Source organism: Heteronotia binoei, chromosome 4 (genome assembly GCF_032191835.1).
Source record: "Heteronotia binoei isolate CCM8104 ecotype False Entrance Well chromosome 4, APGP_CSIRO_Hbin_v1, whole genome shotgun sequence".
Classification (NCBI taxonomy): domain Eukaryota; kingdom Metazoa; phylum Chordata; class Lepidosauria; order Squamata; family Gekkonidae; genus Heteronotia; species Heteronotia binoei.
In genome coordinates this window covers 103,040,088-103,058,988 of record NC_083226.1, presented here as the reverse complement: position 1 = coordinate 103,058,988, position 18,901 = coordinate 103,040,088, and the positions used below count along the sequence as shown (strand labels likewise).

General features: G+C 45.2%; 1 protein-coding gene across 7 annotated transcripts in view; it reads right to left on the bottom strand.

Moving 5' to 3' along the window:
• The window catches only part of MCC (MCC regulator of WNT signaling pathway), a 354,991-nt gene that overhangs the window by 70,385 nt on the left and 265,705 nt on the right, over window positions 1-18,901 (bottom strand). For all 7 annotated transcript variants that reach the window (XM_060235592.1, XM_060235594.1, XM_060235593.1 and 4 more), the window contains one exon: window positions 7,568-7,731. In XM_060235592.1, coding sequence (XP_060091575.1) covers window positions 7,568-7,731 — 164 coding nt within the window. The remainder of the gene's footprint in view (window positions 1-7,567; window positions 7,732-18,901) is intronic.

Genomic DNA, 18,901 nt, shown 5'->3' with positions numbered 1-18,901 from the left:
TTTTTGAAACTGACCTTCAAATCTAAATCTTGCAGTAATGTCAGAGTACTTGCCATGTTTTCTAGGATTTGTCCCTCTGAGTTGACCACCAGGAGTCAGTTGTCTATTTAAGGAAAGACAACAATGCCTTGAAAATAAAGATGAGCTGCAACCACCACCACTGTCTTCATGAACACTCAGAGTGGTGGAAATCCCCAACGGGAGGATTGTGTATTGGAATTGATCCTGTAGATCATTCATTCATTCATTCATTCATTCATTCATTCATTCATTCATTCACGTATGCATGCATGCATGCATGCATGCATTTATCACATTAGATTTATATCCTGCCCATTATATGAAGACTCAAGGCAGCTAACAACATAAAATAAACAATATTGAAACAGTATACAGTAAAACAATCAGATAAAATCACAATGGTGCTACTTAATCTATTCAAAGCAGGATCAGATAGTATTTTCCTTTCTCCAAAGCGGTCAGATCCTAGGCAGTTGGTACTAATACGAGATAGATCCAGCTGAGGTGACAACCCTTTCCCATTTAGATGTCATATGCCATCTGAAACAATTCAGTCTTGCAGACCCTGCGGAATTGTGATAAGTCTCGCAGGGCCATGATGGCTTCTGGGAGGGTGTTCCAGATTATTGGGGCTGCCATCGAGAAGGCTCTTGCTCTGGTGGAATTTAGCCTATCCTCTTTTAGCCCAGGTATGACCAAAAGATTTTGAGAACTTGATCGAAGTACTCTCTGGGGAACATCTATTGTGGCCATCCAAACCCCTTCCTTAAGTAGTGGCAGGATGTGGGAAAGGGTTGTCATCTAGAACTTGCAGTACATGATGACTCTGTTGACAGCACACATCCATTACTGGTTGGAGGCCTCCATCTTTCTTGGGAATGATGAAATACCAAGAGTAGAACCCATGGCCTCTCAATTCCAGGGATATTGAGATTGAGCGCTGTCAGCCAAAGCCATGAGTTTTGTCAGAGAGCAATGGACTAAGTGTCAGGCTCTGTTCATCTATGATGTTAATCAGTGCTGTTACTAATCATATTCAATGCTGCTTAGAAATGCCTACGAACATAGAAGCCGGGGTAGTAAGGAGGGAGGGGGGAAGAGTAGAAAACAGCTTCCCAGGAATATCAAAGGTTGCCAAGGTCCCTTTGAAGTAGACAGTATGTGCCAGATTCTCACCTCCTCTCCGGAGGCCCCAAGGACATTGCCTCTAGGAAATGTAACCACCAACTGAAGAGATAAGGGGGGGAAGCGTTGGGAAAAGTCTCACATGCAAAGTAACCTTTTGTTTTGGGAATTGGGGGGTAGAAACAATTGCTTTTATGTAGAAGGTTAAATGCCAATAGTTCGAGCTGATCTCCATCAGTTCCAATACCTGCCATGCTGAAGTAACTCTGAAGTATCCAATAAATGCAACTTTGTTTCAAAATACCAAGTCTGCTTACTTGTGAGCTTCAATGAACCTACGCCTGACACTAAGTAAGAGTTTTGGTGAAGGTGTCCAGAACATGTTTCAAGGAATTAATCTGCCGTTTCAACACTAGCATACCCTCTTTCTGCACCTCCATGGATCCTGTCTGTTTGTCATCTGGAAAGGCAGAGAGGGTTTCAGATAATTGTTCCCATAGAGTGTATTGATAATGTCCCATGCTAGCCAGATAATTGGTGTTTCTGATCTTCAGGGCTGCGGTTGGGTAAAACTTTCTGCTGAAGAAGTCCACCCCACCGTTCCTTGCCTGATGGTGCAGAACGGGTGTGCTTACTCTTGGAGGAGGATGCTGCCACTGAGGAGTTAGGCTTAGGGTGACAAAATAAGAACTCAGCTCCAGTTCCCTGCAACTTGTATATGTGGTCCAAGTGTCTTGATGAGATGCACATTATTCCAGGCTTGTCCCAAGGGACTTTTGCTAATTGGAGCATGGCCACAAAGTTGAGGTCTATGGAGGTAGATGTATCAAATTGCACAATATCAAATACTGGGTCAGTTACTTCTGGGCAGGGTTGAATGATGGCCAGAGTATGGGCCATCTTCTTGATAAAGTCTCGGTAAAATTTAAAGTCCTCAGATGGAGAGATAGGTAAGTCCTCACTTTCCTAACTGGGTGGTGATAGGTCTGAACACAGGGTCTGCTATTCTGAATCACTGTTGTTGGAATCTTTACCAGAGGTGCTATGTAGGTCTTCAGTACTAGAGATTCCAAATCCAATTGGAGTGTTTGTTGTGTGATTGGTGCCAATCTCAGTTCGGGAGAATTTGGTGCTGATGTCTCAGTGGGTGCTATGGAGGATTGGTCAGCAGTTTTGGATGTGTTTCAGGGTCAATGCTGATGTCCTCTTGGTGCTGATATTCCTGCTGTTGAAGTTGCTAGTAGTTTGGTAGGGTGGTGATGAGATCTCCGTTGATTGGAAACGATGGAACACTACTTCCCATTCTGGAGGTCATCTCATATGAAGCCACGGAAAAGATGGTTGGAGAGAGTAAGCTCCATTTAGGTATTATTGGAGCTGTCTTTGGTTCAATGGAGCCATCTGAGGAGGAGTTGGCCATTGGAACAACAATCCCTAGTCTTGAGGTGGTCAGTCTCGGTGTCAAGGGGATGTTCTAGGATGATACGCATCTGGGTGGACATCATGGAGTCGATGTCAATGGTCAGAACTGATTGTTGGACTCAGTGGGGATCTCTCTGCTTATCGATCAGGATTGGGAAGAGTGCTGAGAGCTAGGTTTATTTTAGGTTTATAGGTTCATTTTGTCCAAGATAGGTTTATTTTGTCCACTTCAGATTCTGAGAAGCAAGAGTAGTTTAGAGAAGAGTAGGAGCTAGAAATAATGAGGTAAGTTCACTTCCACCCCTTGAGAATGAGCAGTGGAGTTCCTTGGCACGCCCAGGGGCAAGGACACAGAAAATCCTCTCTATGGAGCTTAAAAATCACTGGTCAGGGCTAGAGCAGGAGCCTAGATTCTAATGGGTATGAATGTACAGAGACCATGAAGAAGATGAACAAATACTCTTCCTGAAGTATAGCTGATTATCACAAAACTATGGGATCCCGGACACTGATTCCACTAGGCAGGGGTATGGGATTTGAATAAAATAAGGAAAGAGCTCATTGTAAGGTGATGGATAAAACAGAATTTTGAAAAAAGGCATCATAGAAGTATGAAAGATGGAAAATGAATGCTTTAGAATAGGTATGGTAAGCAGGAATTAATCTAGTTAACTTTTAAGTGTTTTACCAACCTGAATTGAATCTTGGTTTAGATTTAGGAAAACAGAAATTAGTATATTCCCTATTTTTATTTTCCTTTGTTCATAATACAGTAAATAGATCTTTGCCAGGTAAATATTATATTTTCATTTTGCAATCAGTATTAACTACGTAAAGCTTAATCTTTTTTCCTCCCAATCAGTGTGATTCTGTGGCCTGGCAGCACATTTACACAAAAATAGCTTCGTCTACAGATGCTAAGTAGATAAAAAGAGAATTTAGAGGGAGAAAAAGGAATCCCTTTCTGGAGGTTAAATTAGCTTTGCATTCAGGAATTGGCCCTATGCTCAAAGTATAACAGAATTTCCTGGAGCGGGGAAGGAATGACCTTTTTAACCATTTGTCCACATACTCAAATTGTATTTGGTCTACCTGGTCCCTGACTACTCTAAACCAAATTCCAGCCATTACCATTCCATGACAGCAGAAGTGAATGTTTTACAATATCTAATTTTTGAAGCCAAAGCATTTAAAACCAGCAAAAACTGTGACAAAGTGTAAGAAATAACATTTATCATTATTACCACTAATGTTGATGGTGATTGGGGGGCTGTTTTTAACACCAAAACTTGAATTCTAAGCCTTGCCTCCAATTGTACCCATCTTATTTCATTGCAAAAATGGTTCTCCACTGTGCAGCACTTTCCTCAGTGCTGGATGCTTTTTGGCACATTGAATAATGGTGGTCTTGCTCCCAGAAGAATGTATTTCACTAAAGCAGAAGATTACTGCTGCAGTGGAAAAGGGCACAGAGCAAGTGGAAGCAAGGTTCATGACCCAAGCCCAATAATATACTTGTCCAGGGCTTTTTTTGTAGAAAAGACCCAGAAGAACTCAATTGCACATTAGGCCACATCCCCTGATGCTAAGCCAGCTGGAACTGTGTTCCTGTGCATTCCTGCTCAAAAAAAGCCCTTTATCTGCCTGTGGTGAGGTAAATGTTCTTCAGAGAAAGTCCAATGTTTGCAGCAACCTACTGAAAATTTAAAAACTTCACTGTTTTCCTGAATCAACTTTCCTTTACTAGTACCATAATGGCAACATCAATAAATTATTGCAAATGTTTTATGGCACATGAGCCCAATAGGGGAGGGGAGGATATAAATTTGATTAAATAAATAAGTTTACAGAAAGAAAACATTTTATTTGTGTTGTTTGCTAATGTGAAGATGACATTTGCATAAAAGGACAAAGTTGTAGAGACACTATTCAATGTATTCTGGCAAAAACAGTGCACCAAGATGGAATTTCCCCTAGATTATTTTAAAAGATTGGGACAGGAAAATCTCATTCACATCTGGTAACTGGAACCTTGGCCAGTAAGGAAATGCCTCACTTAGGTTTTCTATATACCTTGAAACAAACTGTTAGATGTATCTTGTCCTTGTTGGTATATGGAGTCCTCCTTTACACAGCCTGACAGGAGCAACAAGCCAGCAGGTGGATCTAACTGACAGATCAGGTCAGAGTGGCCTTGTCAGCAAGCCGGTTCTGGCTGGATAAGGAAGAAGGGAAAGTACCTGCTGGAGTCAGCAAGATTATGGACTGCCTTGATTGGCTGATGTAAATATATAAGGACTGCATTGACTGTGTATAGTTCTCTCACTGGAGAGGTGGATGCTGGCGGAGCACTTTGTCGCTTAGATCTATGATTAGCACTGCACTAGTTACTTTGTATATATCCTGTAAATACATTGTTTTAATACTAGGTGCAGGTGTCTGGCTCACTTTCTTACCGGAGCTCACTATTGTACATATCTCTGTTCCTCACTCTGCACACACACGCACCGATAGTCCTCTGCCTCTTTTTGATTATAGATTTCTTGTTTCCATCACAGGGTTGGGAGCAGCTGACTGAATTGTTTGGTAAGACCAACAATTCCCCTATCCCCTTGATTTAAGGAAGCTCATTCAGTCAGATAATTTTTATCTTGCTCTAAAAATAAGCAAGACATTTTACAGTGTACATAGCCGAACAGTTAATCCATTCTGATTCAAGGTCTTTTCTGTGTACAAACCAGGAAAATATTTACTTGCACAAGCTACAGGATTTCAACTCTGTCAAACATTTACCAGCACTGTAATACTGAAGTTAGCACCACAAACTCCCTCTCAAACTACTCTGGCTATATTATACATTTAAACTAAAAGACCAAGAATGATGTTGCTCATGTTCTCTTCATGGTTTTGTCAATATTATTTTAGAGATGCCAGTGAAAGATGCGATTTGGAATGTGGAGAAAGTAAGAAACAAAGCTTAAGAAACAAAACTATAGTTATGAGGCTTGCATTTGTACACTCTGTTCTTTTCCATTCCCCCTCTTTGAGCAATATAAGTCAATTAATTACTGTTTCTTCAATATAAGCCATAGATAGCATTACTTCTTAACTAATCCTGTATGAATAATTTTATATGTATTTCTGTCTTTAAAAAGCTCTTTCATCCTCCAGTTTTTCACAAAAGACCACATCTCTTTATCTATTTATTACAACCTATACAAGAGAAAATGGAGTCACTGGCATCATCCAGAAAATACAAAAGGTACAATGAGGGCAGGGCAATGATGAACACAGCAAGATAAAAAACTGTGAGGCTTTAATCCTGAAAGCAGACATCCTCAGTCCAAGTCATCCTCTAAAATGTTCTGTATTAAACTATGCAAAAATTCTAAAAATCAAGCTATTTTATTGCTAGATCCTATATCAGGAAATTTTAAAACATTACCACCTCATCAGAATAGGAGAACTGTAAAGTCTGACATAAAAATGCAGCTTGGGCAAATCCCAGAAATGCATTTTAAATATTTGAACAAGAGGTCTCTTGGCCTATTCTGTTTCTGATTTAAAAGCCTTAGCCAATGCAGAATGACTTTTCTGCCTTGGGATATCTCCCACACTATCTGACAAAGACTGATGAAAAAATGGAAATCAAACACAGATTCTGCAATAGAAACAGTCATTGAAGACAAACAGAGCATTTTCTTGCTAACTTTATCCATAATACACCTTAGAATAGAGTTGTTAGAGATATTTTTTTAAAAAATCATCCATTATATCATTATTCTTCCAGTGACATCTCAGTGTTACAGCTAAATTATGCACAACTGTATCATCATGTGCTATCACTGCCACAGTAGATAGTCCATAAATTAAAGGCCCAATACTACTGAAACCATTCACTTCATATAAAGGGAAACAACTGTGAGAGGGGTAAAATGCTTTTAAGTTAAGCTATCTGCAGTTCCAGTCAGCACTAGGATCTATATGAGACACCCCCCTACACACAGGACCTATGCGAGCCATCCCTCCACTCCTGCCATGTTCACCCTACTTCAGGCTTTTATGTCTTCTGCCTTCCTCAGGACCCTGTCTCCAGTTATCTAGTGTTTTGCTCTGGACTTCCTATCTCTTATTTCTGCACTTCCTGTATCTTCTTCTTGTTACTACAAAGAATCCTAATAAGTTCTTTCTTCCAAGTACCTTCCACCTACATTATTTCCTGATTATCAAGAACTCATACACACTCAGGAGTCAAAATGAAAGGGAATGTTCTGTGACTTAATAGTTTTGTCCCGTGATTAGAGGTGCTTTCTAACAGGAGGACAGGCAAGACAGAATTTCTCTGTGACTTAATTATTCCCTTATTAAATCAGCAATACTGATAATTTTCTACATCAAAGCTGCGCCCAGTGAAATGCATTGTATTATCATAGGGGAAATGCCGCATAGGTGGTGAGCAGTGTTCCCTCTAAGCTGAGTTAGTGTGAGCTAGCTCACAGATTTTTAGCCTCCAGCTCACACATTTTTGTCTTAGCTCAGGAAGGATGATGATGATGATATTGGATTTATATCTCAGCCTATACTCAATCTCAGAGTCTCAGAGTGGCTCACAGACTCCTTTATCTTTCTACCCACAACAGGTGGGGGGGGCGCGGAGAGAGCTCTCACAGAAGCTGCCCTTTCAAGGACAACTCCTACGAGAACTATGACTGACCGAAGGCCATTCCAGCAGCTGCAAGTGGAGAAGTGGGGAATCAAACCCGGTTCTCCCAGATAAGAGTCCATGCACTTAACCACCACACCAAACTGGCTCTCAGAGCACAATAATTTATGCAGTAGCTCACAACTTTCATGCCAGTAGTTCACAACTTTAATCTCAGCAGCTCACAAAGTAGAATTTATGCTCACAGCTTAGAGGGAACATTGGTGGTGGGAGGGGGAAGAGGTGTTAATTCGGTTTGAAGTTAAACAGTAAAGCGACTAGCTTCAATTACCACACCTTAATGGCTAGGTCACAATGTTCACTGGCAGTGGTGAGCTGCTCGATATGTCTGTCCACATCTGCTACGGACAAACTGCAGCTGCTCTTCTTTCTCCCGCAGACTACATTCTCCAGACCCGTCAGCACTCTCTGCAGTTCAGAGTTCAAGTCACTACAGGTATCTGTGCAACAGAAAGAACATGTCAGACAAGCACTAAAGACAATCTATATCTAAAAAAATAGAGGCCCCGATCTAGTACAAAGTACTTCAAATGGGCAAACATTTCTCTTTACAACCTGCCCCTTTCCCAAGCCAAACACCATTAGCCTAACCTTACAAGTTACTAATTTACTGTTGGCTGATAATTGTCCTAACAATTATGCAGACTTTAAAGTTGTCCGCCAGTATTTAAAGATCATAAGATACTCACAGAGAACATAGAGCAGTCTTTAACATACAACTGAATTGGCTGAACAGTAGAGCCTTTCTAGAATGATTTCATGAAATGTGTAATATATCACTACTGGTGTCAAAAAGGCATAAAACAGGCCAGTGGCCTAGGGAATTGTTTGCATTCCCATACAGCATGTCTGTCTAGTCCAGAACTCCATTTCCTACATCACCCAACCAGAAGACCCAGTAAGCTGACAAGCCGGGGAACAGATGCCAAAGCCTGTCTCTGTTACTGCTCCCTGCCAACTGGCATTCAGAGGCATGCTGCATCTAAACATTTAGCCAGTAGTCACTGACAATTTTTTTAAAGCCATTCCAAATAATTTATGAACAAATGAAATGGCACTGATACTGCTCCTTGGGGAACTCCACTGCTTGGCTTTCTTCCTTGTGAGAATGATCCATTTAATCTTACCTTTCATTGAATCAGTTACTATTCAACATGATAACCAGCTCTCATTTGTTTACACTGTTTGCAACACAGCTTTCTCACTGAGGCTTAAGGCACTTGACTGTCTTGCCCCAAGATGGTTTAGTTGACCAAAGAACTTCTCATGAAAGACACTGTCAAAAGCTTTACTGGAGATGCAGCAATGTATTTACTAGACTTATGCTTGTTAACATTTAAATAACTTCCATTTGAACATACGAAGCTGGCATTGGTCCATCTAGCCAAATACAACTCCTTTGTCTGGCAGCAGTTCTCTGTGGTCTCAGGCAAATGAAGGCTTTTCCCAAACCAGCTGAGATTTTTTTATTTGGAGATATCAGGGGCTGATGTATGTAAAAGGAGGTACCCCATTACTGAGACACAGCTCCTCCCCATTTCTTTTAAATAGGAATGAGATAGTGCACACTAACAAAGCTCCCAAAAGGTTCCATTGCACCAGACAAGCTCTCTCTCCTTTGCAATAATGATGGACACAAGGCAGACAAGCTTAAATTCTGGACAACTGATATTCAGATATGTTATAGCAGTTGCCAAAAAAAGATGGCCTTCTAAAGTCTGTTCTTATGCAAAAATTCTCCAAGGAAAAAACAATTCTGCTGTCAGTTCCACTTAAAAATAATTTTTCTACATGTTCAGCTGCAAAATACAATTCTCAGGAATGGATGCATCAACGAGATGGATGAACTGTATAAAGCCTATTTATTTTGCTTGCATACTTGAAGCTCAGCAACAAGTTCTACAAATTTTGCCACATTTTACAAGACAATGCCTTTTCTAAACAAGCTCTTGTCCTAAAAAGTTCTACCCCTCAGGCTGCTTTCCTTGCAGGGAATAAGACTTTATAACATGGCTAGATGAACCAACATCTCAAGGAGAAGGTCAATTAAATTAAGTCACAGAATTTGTAACATGCAGCAAGGGAAATTAGCTATTTTAGCCCTTGATGTCTTACTGCCTGTAGCAATAGAGCAACATTTCTAAATTTACTAGCATATCATGACAGGTGATTGTAGTTTAGTATATCAATGAGGCTGCTGCATTAGTACAATGTGAATGTAGTGCTGTGTTTTCAGTTCATGATGAATTTGCATGATATATAAACCACAGAAAATATTTTTTTTTAAAAAAAGAACTTAAGCATATGTATAGCAGAAAAGGAATAACATTAAAAAAACTGAGGAAAAGATATGGATCCCCAATTACAGAAAAAAGACATCTTGCAATGTTATGTTGTGTTATTGGGCTCATATCTCTCTATCTGTAAAAAAGACAAATGCAACAATCAGAAAAAGGAAAGTAAACCTGCCCAGTGTTGTTATGTGGTCCTGACTGTTACGGGCTGTAATCCCCACTCATCCCATGGAAACTCATGACCTTTGGCCAGTCATACATTCTCACCTAACCAACTTCACAGGGTTGTTGTGAGGATAAAATGGAGAAGAAGAGAATGATGTAAGGTGCTCTTGATCCCCACTGTGGAGAAAGCTGGGATATAATGAAGTAAATAAATACCAAAATATCCAAAGATGGATGGTGGGTGGAAAGGAGAAAAAGAATCAATGAAAGAGGAGGATATGAGAGCTGCCAGAAAGAGATTTAAAAAAATGTGAGGAGAGGATACAGAGGAAAGAGAGGTGCCCTCAGCAAGTCCTTGCATATTCCCTGCCACATAATTGGGTCCGCAGTGTGAAAATTTGCTTGGTCCAGTGGTTGGCACTGTGCTAATAAGCCATAGTTTTCTCAGACAGAGGGAGGGAGGGAAGAACACCCAATGTGGTGTAGTAGCGAAACTATTAGAACAGAACCTAGGAGATTAAGGTTCAAATCTCCACTCTGCTGTAAAAGCTTGCAGGGTAACCTTGGATCAGTCACTCTCTCAATGTAATGTAACTCACAGCTTGTGAGAATAAAACAGAGCAGGGGAGAACAATGTAAACTGCTTGGGGTCCCCACTAGGGGGAAAAGATAGGATGTAAATGAAGTAAAAAAAGAATGGATAAAGCAGAAGACTGGGGAGGGAGAAGGTAAAAGAATGGTTGTTTGGTTAGTGGGAAGAAGAGAAGGAAGCAGCAAAAAGGAAATTGGGCCTGCCAGAAGGAGAGAAAGAAAGTGTGAGGATGATGACACAGGGGACAATGAAGTGATCCTGCAAGTCCTTGTGGGTTCCCTGCTTATACTGATAGTATTAATTTAAGTATCTATGTATTTTACTAATATAAATGATAAGGAGAGAAACTGCCAGAGTACAAGCTTTTCGTATCCATAAATATACCACAATGACATATTTTAATGTAATTGATAGCAACTTCATTCTATACTGAAATGAGTCATCCTTCTAAATGAGATCTCTGTAAGACTTCAGCATCTACAAAATGTGCTTTCTGAACTCAAGAGCCCAAAGCAGGTTACTGCTAGTGTCTTGGCTGAAAGCCTAAGCTGTGAAACACAAAACCTGCTTTAACCCCCCCCCTCCCCAAAAAAAGAAAAAGAAAAAAGAATTCACTGACAAATGTCCTTAACACTCCCTTCTTGGCCAACTGTTACAATGGAAGCAACCATCTGTACAGAAATTACACAGCTCCTAGAAAGCAACACGTTTTGGAAAACTGCTTTGTTACTTGATCTTGTGACCTTGTTACTGGCACAGTTTTTTAAAAAGTTACGCTCACTAAGTTTAAAACATCAGAGAAAACTAGGAAAATAAAATATACACTTAGAATAATACTAAACTTAGATGGATATGCCGGAATGGGTTCAATGTTTTACACCCACTTGTTTATCGGCTGCATGCACATGTCACAACGAACCACTATCTCAAATGTGGCTCAGGAGCCACATGTGGCTCTTTCATACGTATTGTGTGGCTCTCAAAGTCCCCACTGCCCTGTCAGCCAGACTGCAGAAGGCATTAAATCATTTTTCCAAGCCAAGCCAACCTGCAGCTTGGAGAATGCATTTGAAGTTGCTTTCTTTCCACCTTTCCCTCCCTCCACCCTTCTATTTGTCTTCCTGCCTGCCCCTGCTCTCAAACTTTTGAAGTTCATGTCTTGTAGCTTTCAAATCTCTGATGTTTATTCTATGTGGCTCTTACGTTGAGCTGGTTTGGCCACTCCTGCCCTATCTGTTTATACCAAACTGATTTTTTTTCTTGCCAAAGTAGGATTCTAAACCAGGATAAAAACCATGGATTAGAGTTTCATGTGTACGTGAACAAACCCTGGTTTGAATTTGAATACCACAACGAACAGTAATTACATCAAAGATTTATAAATGGGAAGTCTTCAATCTCAGTTCCACACACAAAAGGAATAAGGGCAAGGTGGGAAAGAGCAGGAACACAGGATTTTAAACTGATCTGTACTTTCTAAATTTGTCATATCTCTCAATTTTTTCACAACTAAAAGCATCTATAGATTGATTTCTGGTTACCTGTTGCAAGTAACTCTCCTGGCCAATGACTAGCCATCAAAATGAAAACAAAACAAGAAAAGAAACAACAGACATCTGCATTCCATTTTCTGACTAGGGCTGTCAATTCGGATAAAGCTATACCAAAATTTTACCGAATAGAGCCATTTCGGTAAATATTCAGAAATAGGTATTCCGGATAGGCATCTGAGCCTATTTTTGAATTCCGAATACCTGTTTTCCAAATATTTATGGTACTATTTGGAAATATTCGGTAAAGCTACTCCTTCCTTTTAGAACAATAGGGAAAGGCAAAAGGCAGTCTGTGATTGCCTTTCCCACCTTTCCCTGGCCTTTTCCCGTCTCTGGATGGGGTGAGAGGGAAGGGGAAGGAGGCCTCTGACCAATCAGAGGCATGCATTTCTGCAAAGTGCAACTTTGTGGCTTTGCAGGACCCTGCAGGGCTGTTTCTGCAGGGGGAAGGGAGAAATTGCAATTCTCCAATGGAATTGTATGTTTTTCCCCTCAAGCCAATCAGAGAACAGAACAATTTATTTTCAAACTGTTCTGTTCTGGGCAGAGAGAGGGTATTTATTTACCATCTCTTGCCCCCTGGACTCCATTGCTGTTCCTGTTGCCGTAGAGAGACTGTGAGCTGGTGTTGAGCCTCTGCTGCTTTGGCAAAGTGCTCCGCTGCTCTGCTCTCTATGGCCTGGTGTGGTGATCCTGATCCTGAATCTTGGACTTGGACCTGGACTTCAGCATCTGACTGGGTGAGATCCTTCCTTTTTTCTTTATTATGGGGAAGGGAACTGGGGAATTTTTATAAGTAGGTTTTTGTTTTTTATCTTTTAGAAAGGCTTCTGTTTTCCTTGGGTAGGTGTCTGGGTGGTTTTGTGTTGGGGGGGGGGGTTGCTGGGGGGGGAAGGGGGTGGCTCTGGCTTGGCCTGGCTGGGGTTGTTTGCTTTAATCACTTTTGCCTAGTTTGTTAAAATAATTTCTGCTTTGCTCTGCTGCTTTTGTGGGCTTCTGTTTGTTTGCTTTGGAACAGGCCATTTTTCTGTGGCCTGTGTCTGTCCTGTGCTCTGTTGCTTGCTAGCCAGTAGCCTGGTCTGGTCAGTCCCTTTGCTGTTATTTCTCTTGTGGCCTCAGTGCCAACATAGCCTACCTGGTCTGGTTGGCGTGCTGGTTTGGGCTTGTGGGTGGGTTGGGGGGGCGAGTGCTGGTGACCCTTCTTGGTCTCTGCTGTGCTCTGTTGCTTGCTAGCCAGTAGCCTAGACCGGTCAGTCCCTTGGCTTTTATTTCTCCTGTGGCCTCAATGCCAACTTAGCCTACCTGGTCTGGTTGGCGTGCTGGTTTGGGCTTGTGGGTGGGTTGGGGGGGAGGGCTGGTGACCCTTCTTGGTCTCTGCTGTGCTCTGTTGCTTGCTAGCCAGTAGCCTGGTCTGGTCAGTCCCTTTGCTGTTATTTCTCCTGTGGCCTCAGTGCCAACATAGCCTACCTGGTCTGGTTGGCGTGTTGGTTTGGGCTTGTGGGTGGGAGGGCTGGTGACCCTTCTTGGTCTCTCCTGTGCTCTGTTGCTTGCTAGCTAGTAGCCTGGTCTGGTCAGTCCCTTGGCTTTTATTTTTCCTGTGGCCTCAATGCTAACTTAGCCTACCTGGTCTGGTTGGTGTGTTAGTTTGGGCTTGTGGGCGGGTTGCGGGGGAAAGCTGGTGACCCTTCTTGGTCTCTGCTATGCTCTGTTGCTTGCTAGCCAGTAGCCTGGTCTGGTCAGTCCCTTTGCTATTATTCCCTTGGGGCCTCAGTGCCAACATAGCCTACCTGGTCTGGTTGGCGTGCTGGTTTGGGCTTGTGGGTGGGAGGGCTGGTGACCCTTCTTGGTCTCTCCTGTGCTCTGTTGCTTGCTAGCCAGTAGCCTGGTCTGGTCAGTCCCTTGGCTTTTATTTTTCCTGTGGCCTCAATGCTAACTTAGCCTACCTGGTCTGGTTGGTGTGTTAGTTTGGGCTTGTGGGCGGGTTGCGGGGGAAAGCTGGTGACCCTTCTTGGTCTCTGCTATGCTCTGTTGCTTGCTAGCCAGTAGCCTGGTCTGGTCAGTCCCTTTGCTATTATTTCTCCTGTGGCCTCAGTGCCAACATAGCCTACCTGGTCTGGTTGGTGTGTTAGTTTGGGCTTGTGGGCGGGTTGCAGGGGAGGGCTGGTGACCCTTCTTGGTCTCTGCTATGCTCTGTTGCTTGCTAGCCAGTAGCCTGGTCTGGTCAGTCCCTTTGCTGTTATTTCTCCTGTGGGCTCAGTGCCAACATAGCCTACCTGGTCTGGTTGGCGTGCTGGTTTGGGCTTTTGGGTGGGTTGGGGGGGGGCGAGTGCTGGTGACCCTTCTTGGTCTCTGCTGTGCTCTGTTGCTTGCTAGCCAGTAGCCTAGACCGGTCAGTCCCTTGGCTTTTATTTCTCCTGTGGCCTCAATGCCAACTTAGCCTACCTGGTCTGGTTGGCGTGCTGGTTTGGGCTTGTGGGTGGGTTGGGGGGGAGGGCTGGTGACCCTTCTTGGTCTCTGCTGTGCTCTGTTGCTTGCTAGCCAGTAGCCTGGTCTGGTCAGTCCCTTTGCTGTTATTTCTCCTGTGGCCTCAGTGCCAACATAGCCTACCTGGTCTGGTTGGCGTGTTGGTTTGGGCTTGTGGGTGGGAGGGCTGGTGACCCTTCTTGGTCTCTCCTGTGCTCTGTTGCTTGCTAGCTAGTAGCCTGGTCTGGTCAGTCCCTTGGCTTTTATTTTTCCTGTGGCCTCAATGCTAACTTAGCCTACCTGGTCTGGTTGGTGTGTTAGTTTGGGCTTGTGGGCGGGTTGCGGGGGAAAGCTGGTGACCCTTCTTGGTCTCTGCTATGCTCTGTTGCTTGCTAGCCAGTAGCCTGGTCTGGTCAGTCCCTTTGCTATTATTCCCTTGGGGCCTCAGTGCCAACATAGCCTACCTGGTCTGGTTGGCGTGCTGGTTTGGGCTTGTGGGTGGGAGGGCTGGTGACCCTTCTTGGTCTCTCCTGTGCTCTGTTGCTTGCTAGCCAGTAGCCTGGTCTGGTCAGTCCCTTGGCTTTTATTTTTCCTGTGGCCTCAATGCTAACTTAGCCTACCTGGTCTGGTTGGTGTGTTAGTTTGGGCTTGTGGGCGGGTTGCGGGGGAAAGCTGGTGACCCTTCTTGGTCTCTGCTATGCTCTGTTGCTTGCTAGCCAGTAGCCTGGTCTGGTCAGTCCCTTTGCTATTATTTCTCCTGTGGCCTCAGTGCCAACATAGCCTACCTGGTCTGGTTGGTGTGTTAGTTTGGGCTTGTGGGCGGGTTGCAGGGGAGGGCTGGTGACCCTTCTTGGTCTCTGCTATGCTCTGTTGCTTGCTAGCCAGTAGCCTGGTCTGGTCAGTCCCTTTGCTGTTATTTCTCCTGTGGGCTCAGTGCCAACATAGCCTACCTGGTCTGGTTGGCGTGCTGGTTTGGGCTTTTGGGTGGGTTGGGGGGGGGCGAGTGCTGGTGACCCTTCTTGGTCTCTGCTGTGCTCTGTTGCTTGCTAGCCAGTAGCCTATACCGGTCAGTCCCTTGGCTTTTATTTCTCCTGTGGCCTCAATGCCAACTTAGCCTACCTGGTCTGGTTGGCGTGCTGGTTTGGGCTTGTGGGTGGGTTGGGGGGGGGAGGGCTGGTGACCCTTCTTGGTCTCTCCTGTGCTCTGTTGCTTGCTAGCCAGTAGCCTGGACTGGTCAGTCCCTTGGCTTTTATTTTTCCTGTGGCCTCAATGCTAACTTAGCCTACCTGGTCTGGTTGGCGTGTTAGTTCGGGCTTGTGGGTGGGTTGGGGGGGAGGGCTGATGACCCTTCTTGGTCTCTCTGTCCTGTTCTCTGTTGCTTGCTAGCCAGTAGCCTGGTCTGGTGGTCCTTTGGCAAAGTCTACTTGTCTGTGGCCTGAGGGGGGGGGGTTTGGGAGGGGGAGGGAGGGCTTGGTTTACCTGGTGTTTTTTGGTCTTCTGGTCTGGTGCTCTTGAAGTTTTGGGGGTTTTTTGGCAGGGTATTTAAATAGGATCCATATCTGTTAGGCTAGTGTTAGCCGGGACTGCCTGATCCATTTTTTTCCTTTCACTTAACTTAGTGTAAGGCTGCAATTTGGTGATTAAATAGGAAGTGTCAGGCATCTAAAAAGAGCAAAGGTTTTACCATAAAGGCAGCTAACCTAGGCAAGGGAGGGTTGTACTAAATAAAAACCACGTAGAAAAACTGTGCACTTTGCCTTCAGTGACTGAAGGTCAGTGCCAGCCTATTTGATTTAGTCAGGGTTACACCAGATTTATCTTCATTTAGGGGACACCTGCATATCTTGTTTAAACGGAAATCAGGTTTGTCCCAGTAGATTCAGTTAGGGGAAGCTTTAAAGTCCCACTAAAAAGGTTTACTTGTCCATCTCGAGGAAGCCTTTTAAAGCATTCAGCAAGCTACGGTCAGGTTTCCCTAGTTTAAACCACCACTATCAGCTCAAACACAAAAAAGGAAAATTTTAACTTTTTAAAAAAGGAAATTTGGTGGGAGGAGGCTAATTAAAAAGGAGTCAGGTTCTAATTGGTAAGGTTACATAGTGTAGTAGGTTAGGTGATCTAAACACCCCAAACGCTATCAGTTTAGACAGAGCTTGGCCAAAGGGAGAGATGAGTGGCAGGAAGGGAACTAAGAGGGGCCCTGGGGGCAAAGTGAAGGAGAAGACCAGAGAGGTGGAGGGGAGGGGAAGGGGGAGGACCCCCACACCTGTGCATGGGACTGCTCCAAAGGGGCCTTTCATCACTCCACCCTCGGGGTTCAGTGGTGTGAGGAAGAGGCCCTGCCTCTTCCCCGTGGCTGCCTCAGGGGTCCCCCAGCAGAGGTGCCTGTAGGTGCTGGCACTGGGCAGGGGTCTGCTGCTCAAGCACTTGCTCTTCCAGCTGTTGTTGCTCAGCCTCAGCAGCAGGAGGAGGGGGAGCAAGAGCAGTTGCCTTTGGGACTGGGGCTGAGTGACAGTTTTCTGTCTCACAGCATCACCCCAAGGACGTGGAGGGTTATGGCAGAGCTGGAGGAGACAGTGGCCATCGACCAACCCACTTCTCTGGTACCTCTGGACTCCAGCAGGCCTTCTGGAGATGGACAAGAGGAGTTGCCACTGAAGGAGGTGCAGAAGGAAGAGATGGAAAGGCACCCCCAGGTGCCGCCATCTCCACCCCCTCCTCCCCCACGGCCATCTCCTCCTGCCACTCCAAGACACGACATGCCTTCCCCGAGCCCCTCACAGGAGGCGGCTCCAGTGACCCTATCTTCCCATAAGCGTGGGCTCCCATTTTCCTCTGACGTCTGGAAGCACTTCCAGATCACGGAGGATCCCTGGTTTGCGCACTGCCAGCTTTGTAGAGACTGCATCAGTCGTGGGAGGGATCTTGCCCATCCTCGACTGCGGGGATGCAGAACCACTTGACGAACCACCATGCAGCAGTGCTTCTTCGAGGGGAGAGACAGGCGGGCCACGCCACCCAGCGTGGAGGTGGATCCTCCTGCTGCATCCACCTCCAGAGCTCTCCCAGGGAGTTCCATGGTAAGGAGGGAGTGCCAGGCAACTGTGACGAGATGCTTGGTGGGGGTGGCTTTAGCATGCCAACAAGGTCATTGAGGAAGCACTTTAGTGCGGAGATCACTTGGCACATAGCCAAGATGATTGCTGAGGGACATCCTTTCTCCTTAGTGGATAGTAATGGCTTGCGGGGGATGCTCCGTAAACTTTCCCCCTGGAACAAGGTTTCCCACCACACCACGATGAGCGGGAGTGTTGTGCCAAATTTTTTCAGGGCAATGAAGTCTGTGGTGAGGGAGCATTTGTCCCATGCTGCTGGGGCAACTGTTCACTTCACCTCAGATTTGTGGACTCCTCGCATGAAGAGTATCTGTCCCTGACTGTGCACTGATGGCAAGCCAAGGAGGTGGGTGGGGGTGGTGGAAGCGACAGGCAGGGTCAGAGCTCCCAGGCGGGCTATCGCAAGGCCTTGCTATATGCCGAACCAATTGACAGGCCACACATGGGGGACAACATCAGTGCCATCTTCACTAGGTCGATAGAGGAATGGGTAGACAGTGGGGTCACCGTGGGCTTCAAGGTGACAGATGGTGGCACAAACATGATCGCAATGACCGAGTGTGTGGGCATTACACGCATTCCCTGCGCAACCCACTTGATTCACAACGTGGTGATGGACACCTTGGGTCAGTCATCCCAAAGGGATGATGATTACATCGCGACGACTCACGAGTGTCGGCTTCTGCTCCAGAAATGCCGACACATGGTGAGTCACTTCTCCCACAGCAACACAGTCGTTTGCTGGAGGAGAAACGGGTGCTGATCGGCTTGCCAGATGACCACCTCATGGGGGACGTAAGCACTTGCTGGAACTCCACCTGTGCCGTGCTGGAGCACTTGGTGGAGCTGAGAGCAGCCCTGGATGCCCTGATTGATGAGAGCAGGGTCATTTCAGAGGAGAGCTGGCTCAACCAGGTGGACTGGTTGACCGCCTCTCAGACTGAGGAGGTTCTTCAGCCCTTCAAGACCTTCATGGAGATGCTCTTGTCTGACACGGCGAGCATCGCAATGGTTGTTCCCATGTTCCACATGGCCCAGGGAATACTGGCCCAGTTTCTGGTGCGATGCAAAGACCGTGCAGACTACCTTCCAGCGGTGCGCGTGCTCATGAGACGTCTTCAAAGCAGGCTCGAGCACTCATGTTTTGGGGCACTCATGAAGTAGAGTGGCCATGTGTGACCCATGCTGTAAGGGCAAGGTCGCTGAACAGGTCAGCAAGCTCAATCAGTGGCGAGATGAGCTCTCGCAGGAGGTTGAGCAGAGGCGGGCCAAGAGGGCAAGGTTGGCAGGAGCTGAGGAAATGAGGGGTGAAAGCAGCTCCTCTGCTTTGGTGGCTGCTGCTCATCCCCCATTTCTCCCACTAGGCAACATTTCCCACAAGGCTCCCACACCGAAAGCTGTGGAGATGGCACTCTTTGGGTGGTTTT